This window comes from Budorcas taxicolor, chromosome 13 (genome assembly GCF_023091745.1).
Source record: "Budorcas taxicolor isolate Tak-1 chromosome 13, Takin1.1, whole genome shotgun sequence".
NCBI lineage: Eukaryota > Metazoa > Chordata > Mammalia > Artiodactyla > Bovidae > Budorcas > Budorcas taxicolor.
In genome coordinates, this window is record NC_068922.1 from 36,373,342 (window position 1) to 36,388,733 (window position 15,392).

At 39.6% G+C, this 15,392-nt stretch overlaps 1 protein-coding gene across 1 annotated transcript in view; it reads left to right on the forward strand.

The window, feature by feature from the left end:
- ODAD2 (outer dynein arm docking complex subunit 2) overlaps nucleotides 1-15,392 on the forward strand; it is a 158,058-nt gene that overhangs the window by 36,244 nt on the left and 106,422 nt on the right. Inside the window, exons 8-9 of the mRNA XM_052650822.1 lie at nucleotides 1,230-1,328; nucleotides 9,052-9,199. Of these exons, the coding sequence (XP_052506782.1) occupies nucleotides 1,230-1,328; nucleotides 9,052-9,199 (247 nt within the window). The remainder of the gene's footprint in view (nucleotides 1-1,229; nucleotides 1,329-9,051; nucleotides 9,200-15,392) is intronic.

Consider the following 15,392-nt stretch of genomic DNA (forward strand, 5'->3'; position numbering starts at 1 on the left):
AGCGGATTGCTGGTCCAGATTCGATGCATGAGATGGGGTGCTCAGGGCTGGTGCACTGGGATGACCACTGGTGGCTAGGGGGTTCTGGATGGGGAACACATGTGCACCCATAGCTGATTCATGTTGATGTATGGCAAAAACTGCTACAATAATGTAAAGTAATTAGCCTCCAATTAAATAAATTAGTTAATAAATATAAAATCATGTGGAATTAATTACGGGAAACTTCATAGCAGTGGTACCATGTGTATTAAGAGAACTTTAAGTGAATACTATAAAAAGGATAGAATCTGAAACATGTGACAGGCCTGAGTAAAGTGGACCTGGTTTTATGAAAGTCAGAAATGTACAAGCCTGGGTTTATTCAGGACCCTTTGTAAATTGGTGCCAAAGCAAAGAATAAAGGCCAATGTTACCAACACCAAAGCAGTCAGAAGTACCTAGAGCACTTTGTGAAGTTTTAGCAAATGGGTTACAAGTTTCAGTCATTTTTAGTGTTCCATGTGGTCCCCTTATTGATTTAAGAACTGGCTCCCTACTGGTCATGTGGGGACACTCACCTATAGGGATTCCAAGAGCCTCAGGTGATTGTATTTTGGATATAGACTCAGAGAGCTTTGAAAAGGGAAACTTGAGGGAGGTGAGATACCTTGCTCCTCTGATTTTCCCTGATTTGGGGGTGTTTGACCTTTTGGTTCCCTTTGAAAGGGTGAGTCTGAAAATTATAAGTGTATGGGCTCATCTGTTAACTGAGGGATGGAATTATAAAATACTGCTTTTTCCATGGGCTAATTTTTTTTTCAGTTAAGAATTTACTCAACAAGGATTTGATGCAAACCAGTATGTGCCAAAGAGTATACTAAGCTTGACAATGTCCAGAAAATCAGACATAGGCCCTGCTGTGATGTCAGGTGGGCAAGGAGAACATAGGCAGTTGGGACTCAGGGCAGAAGACATAGACTGAAGGACCTTTCCAGTGATAGCAACCTGTGAAGTCCTGTTCTGGCATGAAGAAATACTGGACAAGTGTTTCTCCATTATATAAAATGCATGGTTCTGCTTGCAGGACAGAAGGGACCTCTCAGGTGTCAGATGAGACTGATACTCATAGTTATTCTGTCAGGAAAACACATCATTTGGGTGCATGATAATGATGGAATATTTGTACACATTTATATTTTTAATATTCTATTAGCATAAAGTAATTAATACAATTAATATTTCTTTAGGAGCAGAAATACGCTAAGAGACACCCAAGTAGAAAAACATGGAGGAAAACTTGAAAAGTCCAGATCATCTCTTTCACCTGGAAGAGCACAGTTAATTCGGTGAGTTTCTGCTAACGTGTGTGTGCGCAGTCATGTCCAACTGTTTGCGACCCTGTGGACTGTAGCCCAGTAGGCTTCTCTGTCCATAGGATTCTCCAGGCAAGAATACTGGAGTGGGTTGCCATTTCGTCTCCAGAGGATCTTCTCAACCTGTAGATTGAACCCATGTCTTCTGAGTCTCTTGAACTGCAAACAGATTCTTTACCATTTGAGAATCAGTTCTTTAAAACTACTCCTACATAACGGCTAGTTAATACTGGTTAATGGTGCTTTACTTTCAAGTTAGGGTCTTATGATATCTATATTGATATAGTAGAAATGCTATAAGAATGGTAATAATGGGTTTCTTTAAATATATAGGATAATTTTCAATGTGGAACTATTTTGGGGGGGATAAAGTAGAAAAGAATAGCTTTATTGCTTGGCCAGGAAAAGAGGGGTACAGTGGGCTCCTGCCCCAGAAAACTGTCTGTCCCTAATGTGGAGTTATATACAGTGATCTACTGGTATTAGCAAACTGTTTGTAAACACATGTATTTAATGCAAAAAGCAATTAACTGCATGCGTGTTCAGTTGCTCAGTCATGTTCAACTCTTTACAACCCTTTGGACTGTAGACTGCCAGGCTCCTCTGTCCATGGGATTTTTCAGGCAAGAGTACTGGAGTGGATCGCCATTTCCCACTCCAGGAGATCTTCCCAACCCAGGGAATGGTAGCAAAACAGGACTCTTAGCTAATCTCTTGCCTCTGTCATAGCAAAATCGTCATCTTTCTGAGCCTTACTTACTGATCACCAATGGCTCTGCTAATTCTAAAGTGACATATGTTATTTCTCATTAAAACAGCCATTAGTCTAAGACCAACTGTTAAGCTTCTTACCCAATTTTCAGTTTGACAATAAAAGTGGCATATCTGGGAAGAAAGTTCAGCTGCTTTTACGTTTGGGAGGCAGGGAGGAATGGCAGGAATTTCATATTATAAAATTTGCACAGTTCAAAAGAAAACAAACTTTAAGACACTCTACAACATGTATGCCATCTTGGGAAGTTAGGAATAATAAATTATTCAATTTTTTTGACAATTCTTAAAAAATTCTTACTTTGAAATATTTGTAGATTCATAGAAAGTTGCAGAGATAGTGCAGAGAGATCCCATATGCCCTTCACCTAGTTTCCCCCAACAGTTAAATCCTGCATCTTGCATAACTACTGTACAAGATCAAAACCAGGAAATTAACATTGGTACAATGTATATGTGTTTTGCTGTATCACTGTTCACTGGACCCAGGGTAGGCAATGAGCAAAGCTGGAAGAAAATGTAAGGAATTGTAGAAACTGCAGACACGTTTATTCTGTCCTGACTGGCATAGCAGCTGTAGCAGCAGACACGCTGTATTCTCTTGTGGTTGACCCAGCAGACACAGCCACAACACGTCCCTAATGCGGCCATAACATGGCCGTAACACAGACATAAGGCAGCCTCCAGCCTCCAGGGCTTTTCAGGTATCAGAGCAGAAGTGGCACATGGCCAAGTGGGTACATCATGATACAGATGTACAGTGCTGTAAGTGATGTCAGCTGTCACATAACCATGTATTTACAAAGTGTAGGGCAAGAGTAAGAGGCTGTGAGGCAAGAGAGCCTGACCACCACCATCTTGGCTAATTTGCTGTTTCCCTCCATTGGTACAATGTAGAGTTCAGTGTCATTTTATCATGTGTAATTTTTTATGGTGGCCGTGGCGACCAGGCTAGAGAACTGTTCACCCCATACATGTCCTCCGGCTACCCTGTTATGGTCACAACCACTTTGGTTCCTCCATAATCCCCTCTTCCTAGCAACAGTCATCTGTTTTCATAGTTTTGTCATTTTGGACTGCCGTATAAATAGATTCATACATTGTTTTTATATTGACTTCTTTTCCAACACCATAATACCCTTGAGATCCACCTAATTGTTGCATGTATTGATAGTTTGTCACTTTTAATTGCTGAGTGGCATTCCATTGTATGGATATACCACAGCTTTTAAAGTTTTTCACATATTAAGGCACATTTTAGCTGTCTGCAGCTTTTGGCTATTAAAAATAAAACTGCTATAAACAATCACATACAGGTTTTTGTACAGATGAAAGTTTTTATTCCTCTAGGATAAATGCCCAGTTGCTGATACATATGGTAACTGTGTTTTTAGCTTTTTAGGAAACTACTTAGCTTTTCCAGAGTGGTGGCACCATTTTGTGTTCCCACCAGTGATGTATGAGACTCAGTTCCCCTCATCCTTGCCAACATTTGGTTTTGTTGTTTTATTTTAACTGTCCTAAAATCTGTGCAGTGGCAGCTTATTGTGGTCTTTGCATTTCCCTAATGGCTCATGATGTTAATATCTTGTCATGAACTTATTGCTATCTGTTTATGCTCTTCAGTGAAATGTCTATGTCTTTTGCTCATTTTTAATTGAATCATTTGTTTTTCAAAATGTTGAGTTTTAAGAGCTCGTCATCTATCTCTCTAGGATATCCTTCGTTGTATATGTTAGTTTGCAGATATTTTCTCTCTCTCTGTACCTTGTCTTTTCCTCCTCTTAATAGGGCCTCTGGGAGAACAGTTTTTGATGAAGTCTGATTTATCAGTTTTTCTTTAGTGGATTGTGCTTTTGATGCCATGTCTAAGAACTCTTCATGAAGCCCTTGATCCTGAAGATTATCTCCAATGATTTTTCCTAAAAGTTGTAATAATTTTACATTAAAGGCTGGTATTCATTTTAAGTTTAATTTTATATAAAATTTATATATAGGTGAATATTCTTTTTTGTAACCTACTGATGTTCAGTGTCTCTAGCATCATTTGATGAAAAGGCTATCCTTCAACCCTTGACCTGCTTTTTCACCTTAGTCAAACATCAGGTGGGTGTACTTGGTGGGGCTATTTCTGAGTCTTCATTCTATTCAGCTAATTTTTATATCTAGCCCTAGCACACAATCTTGATAGCACACAATCTTGATTATTATAGCTTGACTACTATAGCTCTATAGTAATTCTTGAAATCTGGTAAAATGATTCCTCTCTCTTTATTATTTTTTCCCAAAATTGTTTTGAGTTATTCTAGTTATTTTCCTTTCCACATACATTTTAGAATGATCATGCTATATCTACAAAAAAAGAAAAAACTTACTGAAGATTTTAATCTGCGGAGTTGGAAAAGACTCTTGAGAGTCCCTTGGATTGGAAAGAGATCAAAATAGTCAATCCTAAAGGAAAATAATCCTGAATATTCATTGAAAGAACTGATGCTGAAGCTGAAGCTCCAATACTTTGGCCACCTGATGTGAAGAGCTGACTCATTAGAAAAGACTCTGATGCTGGGAGGGATTGGGGACAGAAGGAGAATGGGACGACAGAGGATGAGATGGCTGGATGGCATCACCGACTCAATGGACATGAGTTTAAGCAAGCTCTGAGAGACGGTGGACAGGGAAGCCTGGCTTACTGCAGTCCATGGAGTCGCAAAGAGTCAGATACAACTGAGTGACTGAACAACGACTGAAAGTTTTGATAGAAGTTACCTTGAAACCCTATATCAATTTTGAGAAAATTGATATCTTTACTGTGTAGTCTGTATGACTATTTATTTAAGGCTTTGCTTTCTTTCACCAGCAATTTGTAATTTTCAGCATAAAAGTCCAGTACCTGTTTTGTTAGATTTACATCCAGAAGTAGAAACACCAGTACTGTGTTAACTATCAGTGATCAAGGTGAAAGGGCTTCCTTCCTTGTTCTTAGTCTTAAGAGGACAGAATTCTGTCTTTCACCAGTAAGTATGATGATAGTTTTTGTGCAGATATTCTTTATTAAGTTGAGGAAGTTCCCTGCTACTCTTGTTCTTCTGAGAGTTTTAATACCACTGGGTGTTGAATTTTGTCACATGCTTTTTCTGCATCAGTTGGTATGATCATGCCATTTTTCTTCTGTAGGTTGTTACTGTAACGGATTCCACTGGTTGATTTTTGAATGCTGAAGCAGACTTCCATTCCTGGAATAAACCGCACTTGGTCCTTCTTTACATATATATAGCTTTCAGTTCAGTTCATTTCAGTCGCTCAGTTGTGTCCAACTCTTTGCAACCCCATGAATCGCAGCACGCCAGGCCTCCCTGTCCATCACCAACTCCCAGAGTTCGCTCAGACTCATGTCCATCGAGTTGGTGATGCCATCTAGCCATCTCATCCTCTGTCGCCCCCTTCTCCTCCTGCCCTCAAGCCCTCCCAGCATCAGGGTTTTTTCCAATGAGTCAACTCTTCTCATGAGGTGGCCAAAATATTGGAGTTTCAGCTTCAGCATCAGTCCTTCCAATGAACACCCAGGACTGATCTCCTTTAGAATGGACTGGTTGGATCTCCTTGCAGTCCAAGGGACTCCTAAGAGTCTTCTCCAACACTACAGTTCAAAAGCATCAATTCTTCGGTGCTCAGCTTTCTTTACAGTCCAACTCTCACATCCATACGTGACCACAGGAAAAACCATAGCCTTAACTAGATGGACCTTTGTTGGCCAAGTAATATCTCTGCTTTTTAATATGCTATCTAGGTTGGTCATAACTTTCCTTCCAAGGAGTAAGCATCTTTTAATTTCATGGCTGCAGTCACCACCTGCAGTGATTTTGGAGCCCAAAAAAATAAAGTCTGCCGCTGTTTCTACTGTTTCCCCATCTATTTCCCATGAAGTGATGGGACCAGATGCCATGATCTTAGTTTTCTGAATATTGAGCTTTAAGCCAACTCTTTCACTTTCATCAAGAGGCTTTTTAGTTCCTCTTCACTTTCTGCCATAAGGGTGGTGTCATCTGCATATCTGAGGTTATTGATATTTCTTCTGGCAATCTTGATTCCAGCTTGTGCTTCTTCCAGCCCAGCTTTACATATATATATATATTTATATGTGCTTAACATTTTGTTAAGAAGTTTTACATCTACACTTATGAGGGATATTCAATAGCTGTGTTTTGTTTTTGTATGCACTTCGGTTTTGATATCAGACTTCATAAAATGAGTTCAGTTCTCTCCCGTTTTCTGGAAAAGATTGTGTAAAATTGTTAGTTTTTTTATCCTTGGTAGAATTCTCCAGTGAAATCATCTGAAACTGAAGACACTTGTTTTTTAAGTTATGAATTAAATCCGTTAGTAGCTGTAGTGCTGTTCAAATTATGTGCTTCATGTTGGTTAAGTGACAGTAATTTGTACCTTTAAAGGAATCAGTTTCTTTAAATTATCAGTTCAATCTATGTTCAGTTTTTCATAGTTTTATTATCTTCTTGTTGTTAGCAGGATCTGAAGTGATATGCTACACCTCATTCATTTCTGATACTGGAAATTTGTGTCTTCTCTTTTTCTTTGTCAGTCTTGCTAGAGGTTTGTCAATTTTATTGATCTTTTCAAGAAGCAGTTTTTTAAAATTGATATTTCAAGTTGTTTCTATTTTCAGTTTTGTTCATTCTTTTCTTTATTGATTTCTTTTCTCTCTTTGCTTTGGGTTTGTTTTGCTCTTCTTTTCCTAGTTTCTTTAGATGTGAGTTTAGATTACTGAATTGAGACTTCTCTTTTCTTCAGTTCAGTTCAGTTGCTCAGTTGTGTCTGACTCTTTGAGACCCCATGGACTACAGTATGCCAGGCTTCCCTGTCCAGCACCAACTCCCAGAGCTTGCTCAAACTCACATACATTGAGTCGGTGATGCCATCCAATCATCTGATCCTCTGTCGTCCCCTTCTCCTTCTGCCTTCAATCTTTCCCAGCATCGGAGTCTTTTCCAGTGAGTCAGTCCTTTGCATCATGTGGCCAAAGTATTGGAGCTTCAGCTTCAGCATCAGTTCTTCCAATGAATATTTAGGGTTGATTTCCTTTAGGATTGACTGTTTTGATCTCCTTGATGTCCAAGGGACTCTAAAGAGTCTTCTGCAACACCACAGTTTAAAAGCATCAATTCTTTGCTGCTCAGCCTTCCCTAAGATCCAACTCTCACATCCATACATGACTACTGGAAAAAGCATACCTTTGACTAGACAGTCGTTTTTCAGAAAATAACGTCTTTTGCACAGAGTTGGACACGACTGATGCAACTTAGTAGCAGCAGCAGCTTTTTTAACATGCTGTTAAAAAGGTTTGTCATAGCTTTTCTTCCAAGGAGCTAGTATCTTTTAATTTCATGGCTGCAGTCACCCTCTGCAGTGATTTTGGAGCCCAAGAAAATAACTCTCACTGTTTCCATTGTTTCCCCATCTATTTGCCGTGAAGTGATGGGACCAGATGCCATGATTAGTTTTCTGAATGTTGAGTTTTAAGACAACTTTTTCACTCTCCTCTTTCACTTTCATCAAGAGGCTCTTTTGTTCCTCTTTACTTTCTGCCTTAAGGGTGGTGTCATCTGCATATCTGAGGTTATTGATATTTCTCCCGGCAATCTTGATTCCAGCTTGTGCTTCATCCAGCCTGGCATTTTGCATTATGTACTCTATATATAAGTTAAATAAGCAGAGTGACAGTATACAGCCTTGATGTATTCCTTTTTGAATTTGGAACCAGCCTTCTGTTCCATGTCCAGTTTAACTGTTGCTTCTTGACTTACATACAGATTTCTCAGAAGGCAGGTCAGGTGGTCTGGTATTCCAGTCTCTTGAAGAATTTTCCACAGTTTGTTGTGATCTACACAGTCAAAGCTTATGGTGTACCCTTTAATAACTTATATATACATATTTGATCTACTAATTTGATCTATCAGATTTTCCTCTGTAACCAATTCAGGTTTCCTGACATCTTTTGGACAAGAGAATATGTAAAACTGACAGTTCATGTGGCTTATTCAGTTGGACCAGGCACTTCGGTTCAGGATTTCACCTCAGAGAGCACAGTTGTACCATTCTGACTTTTGAAAGTACAAGAATTGGAGTTCTCTGTGCCAAAAAGTCTTTGAGAAATTAAGAGAATGGTAGAACCTTTAGAATTAATGAAACTGGACAACTACCCATCCTCCTACTACGCTTCCAAATGGAAAAAATAAAATAAAAAAGATATTTATGGAGAGTACACCTTGGGGATAGAGAGAGAAAGAAAGAAAATAATAATTAATTCAATATGTTCCATGTGTCCATGACCTTGATATTGAGTTAAAAGCCTCAGAGAAGGATGGAATAAAGTGAACTCTCTTTGGTAAGGGAATAAATGCTTTTCCCTTTGGGGCACTGGCAGTGTTGCCCAACTGAACTTCCTGCAGTAATCGAAATGGTTTATTTCTGAGCTGTCCTTTGTGGTAGCCACTAGACATACATGACTGTTGAGCAATTTCAGTGTGGCCAATGCAATTGGAAAACTGAATTTTGAATTGTATTCAATTTCAAGTAAAGAAGTAGAAGAAACATAAATATAAATAGCCACCTATTATTTAAGTTATCTAATCACTATGACAAGTGGGAGTCTTAGGTCATTTACCTAATACCTTTTTCATTTTTTACTACTTTTTAAAAATTATTATTGCACCATAGCAATAATATTGAAATGCACCTGCTATAAAGGCATGTGTTTATTCATCCCCTCGTGTAGACATTAACAAAGATCTTCTACAATTCAGATGGTGTTGGTATCTTATCCATAGCTTATGTATCAATGTATGTTGCTGAAATAGTAACATAAGCATACTGTAGCATAAACATACTTATTATATGTTGTTGTTCCTAGTAAGAGTGTTGAAAAGATTGAGGAAATTATTAGTGACAGCTCCTCAGAAAGTGAGGAAGATGAAGAACAACCTGATCATCGTCAGGAAGCAAATGCAGATTTGCCCTCAGAATATTGGCAAATTCAGAAGCTGGTGAAATATTTGAAGGTGAGAGACAAACCTTTTATACTGTATTTGCAATGTTTATTTTAAATTTTTTCCCCAAAATATGTATTCTGCTTTCAAGTTTACTATATATTTCTTTCAAGTAAGGATAGTAACTATCCCTATTATTATTTAAGTGTGCACATGGGAAGGTCTTATTACTCTGAGGATAGTGAAATTTGTCCTCATGGAGCAGTTGGGCTGCCTAGTGCCAGCCCTCTCCCCTAGGTGAGGAGAAGGCAGTGGACCATGGCAGCCATCAGATATTGTGACTTACACCATTGTGTGTCTAGCAGTATGGCATGATGGAAAGAGCAAGGGGTTTTGAAGTTGGACTTAGACTGAATTCTAGATTGTGTCGCTAACCATCTGTGACTGTTGAGAAGTATGGTTTGCAGCCTTAATCTTCCTGACCCATGGAGTAAAGTTAGTAATATCCACTCTAGGATTACTTTAAGGACTGAGAAAACACACTTGAAAGATGTAGTGTGGTGTCTGATACATTGTAGGCACTTAAAATACATGTTGGTCTGTTTCTGCTACTCTGTTAAGTGAGATGCCATGTGTGAAAATATTTTGTAATAATAAATAAATGACCCATATAATACTGTATTTAAGTCCTCAAATAAGGGTGGGGCAAGGAAAATTATTTGCTCAAACCCAAATCAATGTTAATTTCTGATGCTGGACAGTGAATCTTGGTAATAGCTGCGACTGCTGCTAAGTCGCTTCAGTCGTGTCCGACTCTGTGCAACCCCAGAGATGGCAGCCCACCAGGCTCCTCCGTCCCTGGGATTCTCCAGGCAAGAACACTTGGAGTGGGTTGCCATTTCCTTCTCCAACGCATGGAAGTGAAAAGTGAAAGTGAAGTTGCTCAGTCATGTCCGACTCACAGCAACCCCATGGACTCCAGCCTACCAGGCTCCTCTGTTCATGGGATTTTCCAGGCAAGAGTCCTGGAGTGGGTTGCCATTGCCTTCTTGGTAATAGCTAGGCCCTGTCTAAAGTTACCATCCAGAAGTCCTTATGAAAAGAACACTCTGACTTACCTCAGCTTGTCCTCCTGCATTTGCTAGGCTTTGCATATTTAAAGAAATTTACATGACTCCTGAATTACTAAAGGGTACTTTTCCTGTACCTTTGAGGTCATCCCAAGCTGACAGCTCAAACAGCCTATATGCACATTTTCATGAATTCAGAAAAGCTCCTCCCTGCCGCCAGGTGAGCAGTCTGGTAGGTATAAGTAGCCAAAAAAGTTTTTCCTAAAAGAAAAATATATGTCCACTTCCTCTGTTGGCATCATCTCAGCTGCAGTTCTAAGTACTTCTCAGAAAATTCTTTTATGTTTTCCTGAATCCTGAGAAAAATTAGCCAAGAAATTGGGAAAATGGAAAATTAGAATTAAAGTTGGCAGTTAAAGTTTGATAATCTTCCTGAAGACATGACAGATTCAAAGGAATCTACTGACATCATGGAGAGCGGGACAAGTTGATTATCTTAGTAATCATTCTACAGTGTTTGTGGTTGTCAAAGCAACACACTGTGCACATTAGATATTCCAAGGATTCCCAATGTATCAGGGTCCCCTGTATCAGTCTGTGGCCTGTTAGCAACTGGGCACACAGCAGGAGGTGAGTAGCAGGCTAGTGAGTGAAGCTTCATCTGTGTTTACAGCAGCTCCCCATTGCTTGCATTACCACCTGAGCTACGCCACCTGTCAGGTCAGTGGCAGCACTAGATTCTCATAGGAGTGTGGCCCCTACTGTGAACATCGCATGTGAGGAGTCCAGGTTACATGCTCCTTATGAGAATCATTTCAAAAGCATCGCCATCCTGGTCCATGGAAAAATTGTTTTCCATGAAACTGGTCCCTGGTGCTAAAAAGGTTGAGGACTGCTGAGATATACAATTATATTTGCCAGTTATCCCTCAATAAAGTTTAGAAAAAGAAAATTCTGGCAGCAGAATCAAAGGTGGAAGAAGATGTTTCCAGGCATCAGGACAGGAGCCAGTGAGAGAAAAGTGGTCCCAGCCCAGGTGGTCGGCCTCACTTATTGCCGTGCTCTGAATGTGTATATGCAGGATGGTGAGTCATTCTTGCAAAAATAAATGGTGCATTTATATGCATCATATCCTTTACACAAATCCTATTAGTGGTGTTCTAAGAAATAACAAATTTGTGAAGCAAAATAAGTCATTAAATGTGAAATTTTGACCTATGATTCCTGTAGCCTTGCTGAACTTGCTGGAAATCTGAACAGTAAGTCATTTAGATGTACTCGGACACTTTTTCAGTGTTTAAATATTCACTATATTGTGTACACTGTGTATTACAGTTTGTTCTTTGCAAGTAATTTAACACAAGAAATGCAGAGTGAGGAAGATGTGAATGTGGGTTGTGCAGCAGTCCATCGTGATACCAGAAACTGATCTAAAATCTGAATTAGCGAACGATCTGATTAGCTAATGATAATTAGCAAACCATTTAACCTCAATGATTAAATCAGAATCAGGGCAAGCAGATAAAATATTTTCATCATTGAAAAAGAAAATGAGGGTATATGAAGCAAACCCTAATACCCACCTTGGCTCTGCTTTTGGAAGCTTCTTAACAGTGTGACTGCTGTCAATGCAAAATGAAAGAAAAAAATTTTTTAACATTGGGCATATTTGTACTGAAATAAAAATCAAGAATATTGATTAGGACAATTGACGCTTTGCTTTGTGTATTTTAAAATTATATTTTAAGAATATCTTATAAATGATAGATATTTTACTTTTTTCTTTCAACTTTTTAAATGGCTTTTATTTAGCATTTATTTTGTGTGATATTCCCTCTTCTAGTGTTTACTGTTATCAAATATCAGGTGGAGATCACTTTTACATGGGATTGTAATATGTATAGTGGGGTTTTTTCCTTACAAAAAAACCTCTGAAATTTTTAGCATTTCTATCACAAAAAAGACTTGTGGTTTATTACAGAAATAATTTACCATTATAGTCATCCTTACTATTTAGTTGCATGTAAATAAAATTTGGCAACACATGTGAAATAACATGAGTTCAGGAATTTCTGACCACTGCTGGGAATTCCAATTTCTTATTCTGGAATCTGGAAGATTGACATTTGCTGGGAATTTGGAGGCAGTCTTGTGGAGCACAGACTGACGTTTCAGTCCCACAGTTCTGCCCCTACCTTGGCAGGAGTCTTTGTGCACAAACCACCCAATCAACACAGTGGCCAGTCCTGCAGGCAGGGCAGCCATGTCCAGACTCTGGAGACCTTCCTGACGTTTCCTGAGTCACAAGGGCCACCCATGGCCTCTACGCACAAGGAGTGTGTTATCTGAGGACACTCTGGCCGCAGAGATCTCTGCCACCAACACTTGAGTCAGACAGGCGCTAGGGCTTGGACACAGCCTCTGGAAGAAGATTTGGAAGAGCCCTGGTGTTTATGCATAGAATTTGGGTCTGTTAACTTTTTTTCATTAATAAAAGGAGATAAAGAGTCCAAACAGCAGAAGTATCATCCAGGTCAGGAGGCAGAATAATGGGGCAGTTAAGAGACATGACCTTCAATGTCAACAAGTCTTCAACTGAGTTGGGCTTCCACCGCCTACTATCTCAGCAGCCTTGGGGGTGCTGGCCATCCGCTGTAAGCTTTGGTCTCCTAATTGTTCCAGATGGCAGAATAAAAGATCTCACCTTTTAGGATTATTATTAGTATTAGGTGAGATCTAACACATTTAAGTGCTTTAGCATGAAGGGCTCAGCCCCTGTTAGCAATGATAATTCTTTCTATTGCACATTATTATTATAAACAACGTAAGGTGGGGAGTCTAATGACCCGCACAGATGGTCTTCAGCTTTTGCTTTAAGATTCTGGTAACCAATAAAAGGAAGAAATACAGTGAGTTCATACAGTGAGGGACTCTTTCCATCATAAGGTGAAAACAACCCCCTTGCCAATGAGTGTAACTGATCCTGGTGCTAAGACAGAAAGAATTTCCTCCCCAAGGACATAAGGGGATAGACCGTGGCTCGGTGGTGCCCCACGTCCTCCACAGTATCCTCCCCATGAACACTGCTAAGAGCTTGCATTTTTCAGCTATTTGGGATAAATGCATATAGTGGTGGATCAAAAAGAGATGCATTGATGCGCTCCCAGAACAGCTCAGGAAAGCGTGTATTGATGAAGTGCTACTCAAACTCACACAAGTTACCCCTCAGTAACTTGTGTGCAAATGTGATACTTTTGGCCAGACGGTAAATGGCTTGAAATTATTATAGTTCCCCACAGGTAAATATTCTTAACATACCCAATAAAAGAAAAAGTATATCTACAAAAGCTTTCAGGATTTTCAACACAGATATATGTTTTTCTGTGGAGACACAAAAGGATATGAAAAATCTATGAAATGCAAATTTGAATGTCTCTAGGTAATCTCAAAATAAATAAACCTGATACTGTAATTTACAAAGTTATATAAATTTAGACTTCATCCAGCAAAGAGTTCATGTTGAGCTGACTCTTCACTTACCGTTTTCCGAGTACAGCAATGTCTGTGATTGTTGAAAAAGTTTTGATGAGTTCATTAATACCCAAACAAGCCAATGAGTGATACAGCTTAGTATTTATCCAGAGCTATGAGCTCAGATCTTGGCACATGATAAAGGGACTAAGTCTTTAATAATTTGGCTTTGACACACATCCATTTCAACTTGCACATTTTACATCTGTGTATATTCTTATAATCTGGAGTTTTAGAACACAATTTAATTTTTAAACTAATGGATACATTGCATTTTTATTCACCAGCCTTCCAATGTCTTTTCCCCCACATCACTGATGACTCTGGGCTTCAATTCTAAATGAAGTAACAAGCTGCTTATTCAGCTACCTTCTGTACTTATCTTCTCCCAGCTTGTCTGTCTTATTAGCTACAGCTGATTAATCTCGTTTCTGAATCTTGCAGTATGTGTTCAGGTGAGCGCAGGCTTGCCTCTCCATCTTTTGCTCAGGAGGGACAGTGACAAAATGAGGTTCCCAAAGGGCCAGACCATCCCTCACTCTCAGCCCCTCGAGAACAGTGCTGTCCCGCCTGCTTCTCCACCTTCTCTTGCTCCCCCTTCTCCTCCCTTTCGTGCCCCCTTCTCCTTGGAGACGTGTTGTTTCCTTGCCACATTTGTGTCAATATTATCTTCTCCCCATTCATGGTTGCTTCAAAATCTTGCAACAAAAATATTTTGCTGTATATGAGTATTAGTGATTGGGGGAGATAGTTGTTAAGGTCTATACCCCACATTAACGCTCTAAAAATACAGCAAGTTTTACTCATTTCTAAATCAGAAATGTATTGAACACCTTTGTGAGATAGGAGGCAAGTTGGGGGATTTGTTGTGGCTTGGAAATGTAGATTTCTTCATCACAAGTATTCTAATATTATTAACATAAGTAGGTACCCTTTGGGCTTCCCAGGTGGTGCCAGTGGTAAAGAAACCACCTGCCAATGCAAGAGATGAGGGTTTGATCCCTGGGTTGGGCAGTTCCCCTGGAGGAGGGCACAGCAACCCACTGCAGGATTCTTGACTGGAGAATCCCATCTGGGAATTCTGGGAAGCCTGGCAGACTATAGTCCCTAGGGTCGCAAAGAATCGGACATGTCTGAAGTGACTTAGCACACATGTATGCAGGTGCTCTTTAGTAACATGATATAAAATGTTAAAAGATCATAATTATAAGTATATCTACATTTCATATGCCTTAGTGCAGCAGTCCCCAGCTATTTTGGCATCAGGGAAAGATTTCGTGGAAGACAATTTTTCTATGAACCAGGAATGGGAGGGTGGTTTTGGAATGATTCAAGCATTTGCATTTATTGTGTACTTTATTTCTATTATTACTACATCAGCTCCACCTCACATCATCAGGCATTAGATTTCAGAGGTTGGGGACCTCTGTCTTGGTGTTCAGTTCAGTTCAGTCACTCAGTCATGTCCGACTCTTTGCAGCCCCATGAACTGCAGCACGCCAGGCCTCCCTGTCCATCATCAACTCCCAGAGTTCACTCAAACTCATGTCCATTAAGTCAGTGATGCCATCCAGCCATCTCATCCTCTGTCGTCCCCTTCTCCTCCTGCCCCCAATCCCTCGCAGCATCAGGGTCTTTTCCTGATGAGTCAGCTCTTTGCATCA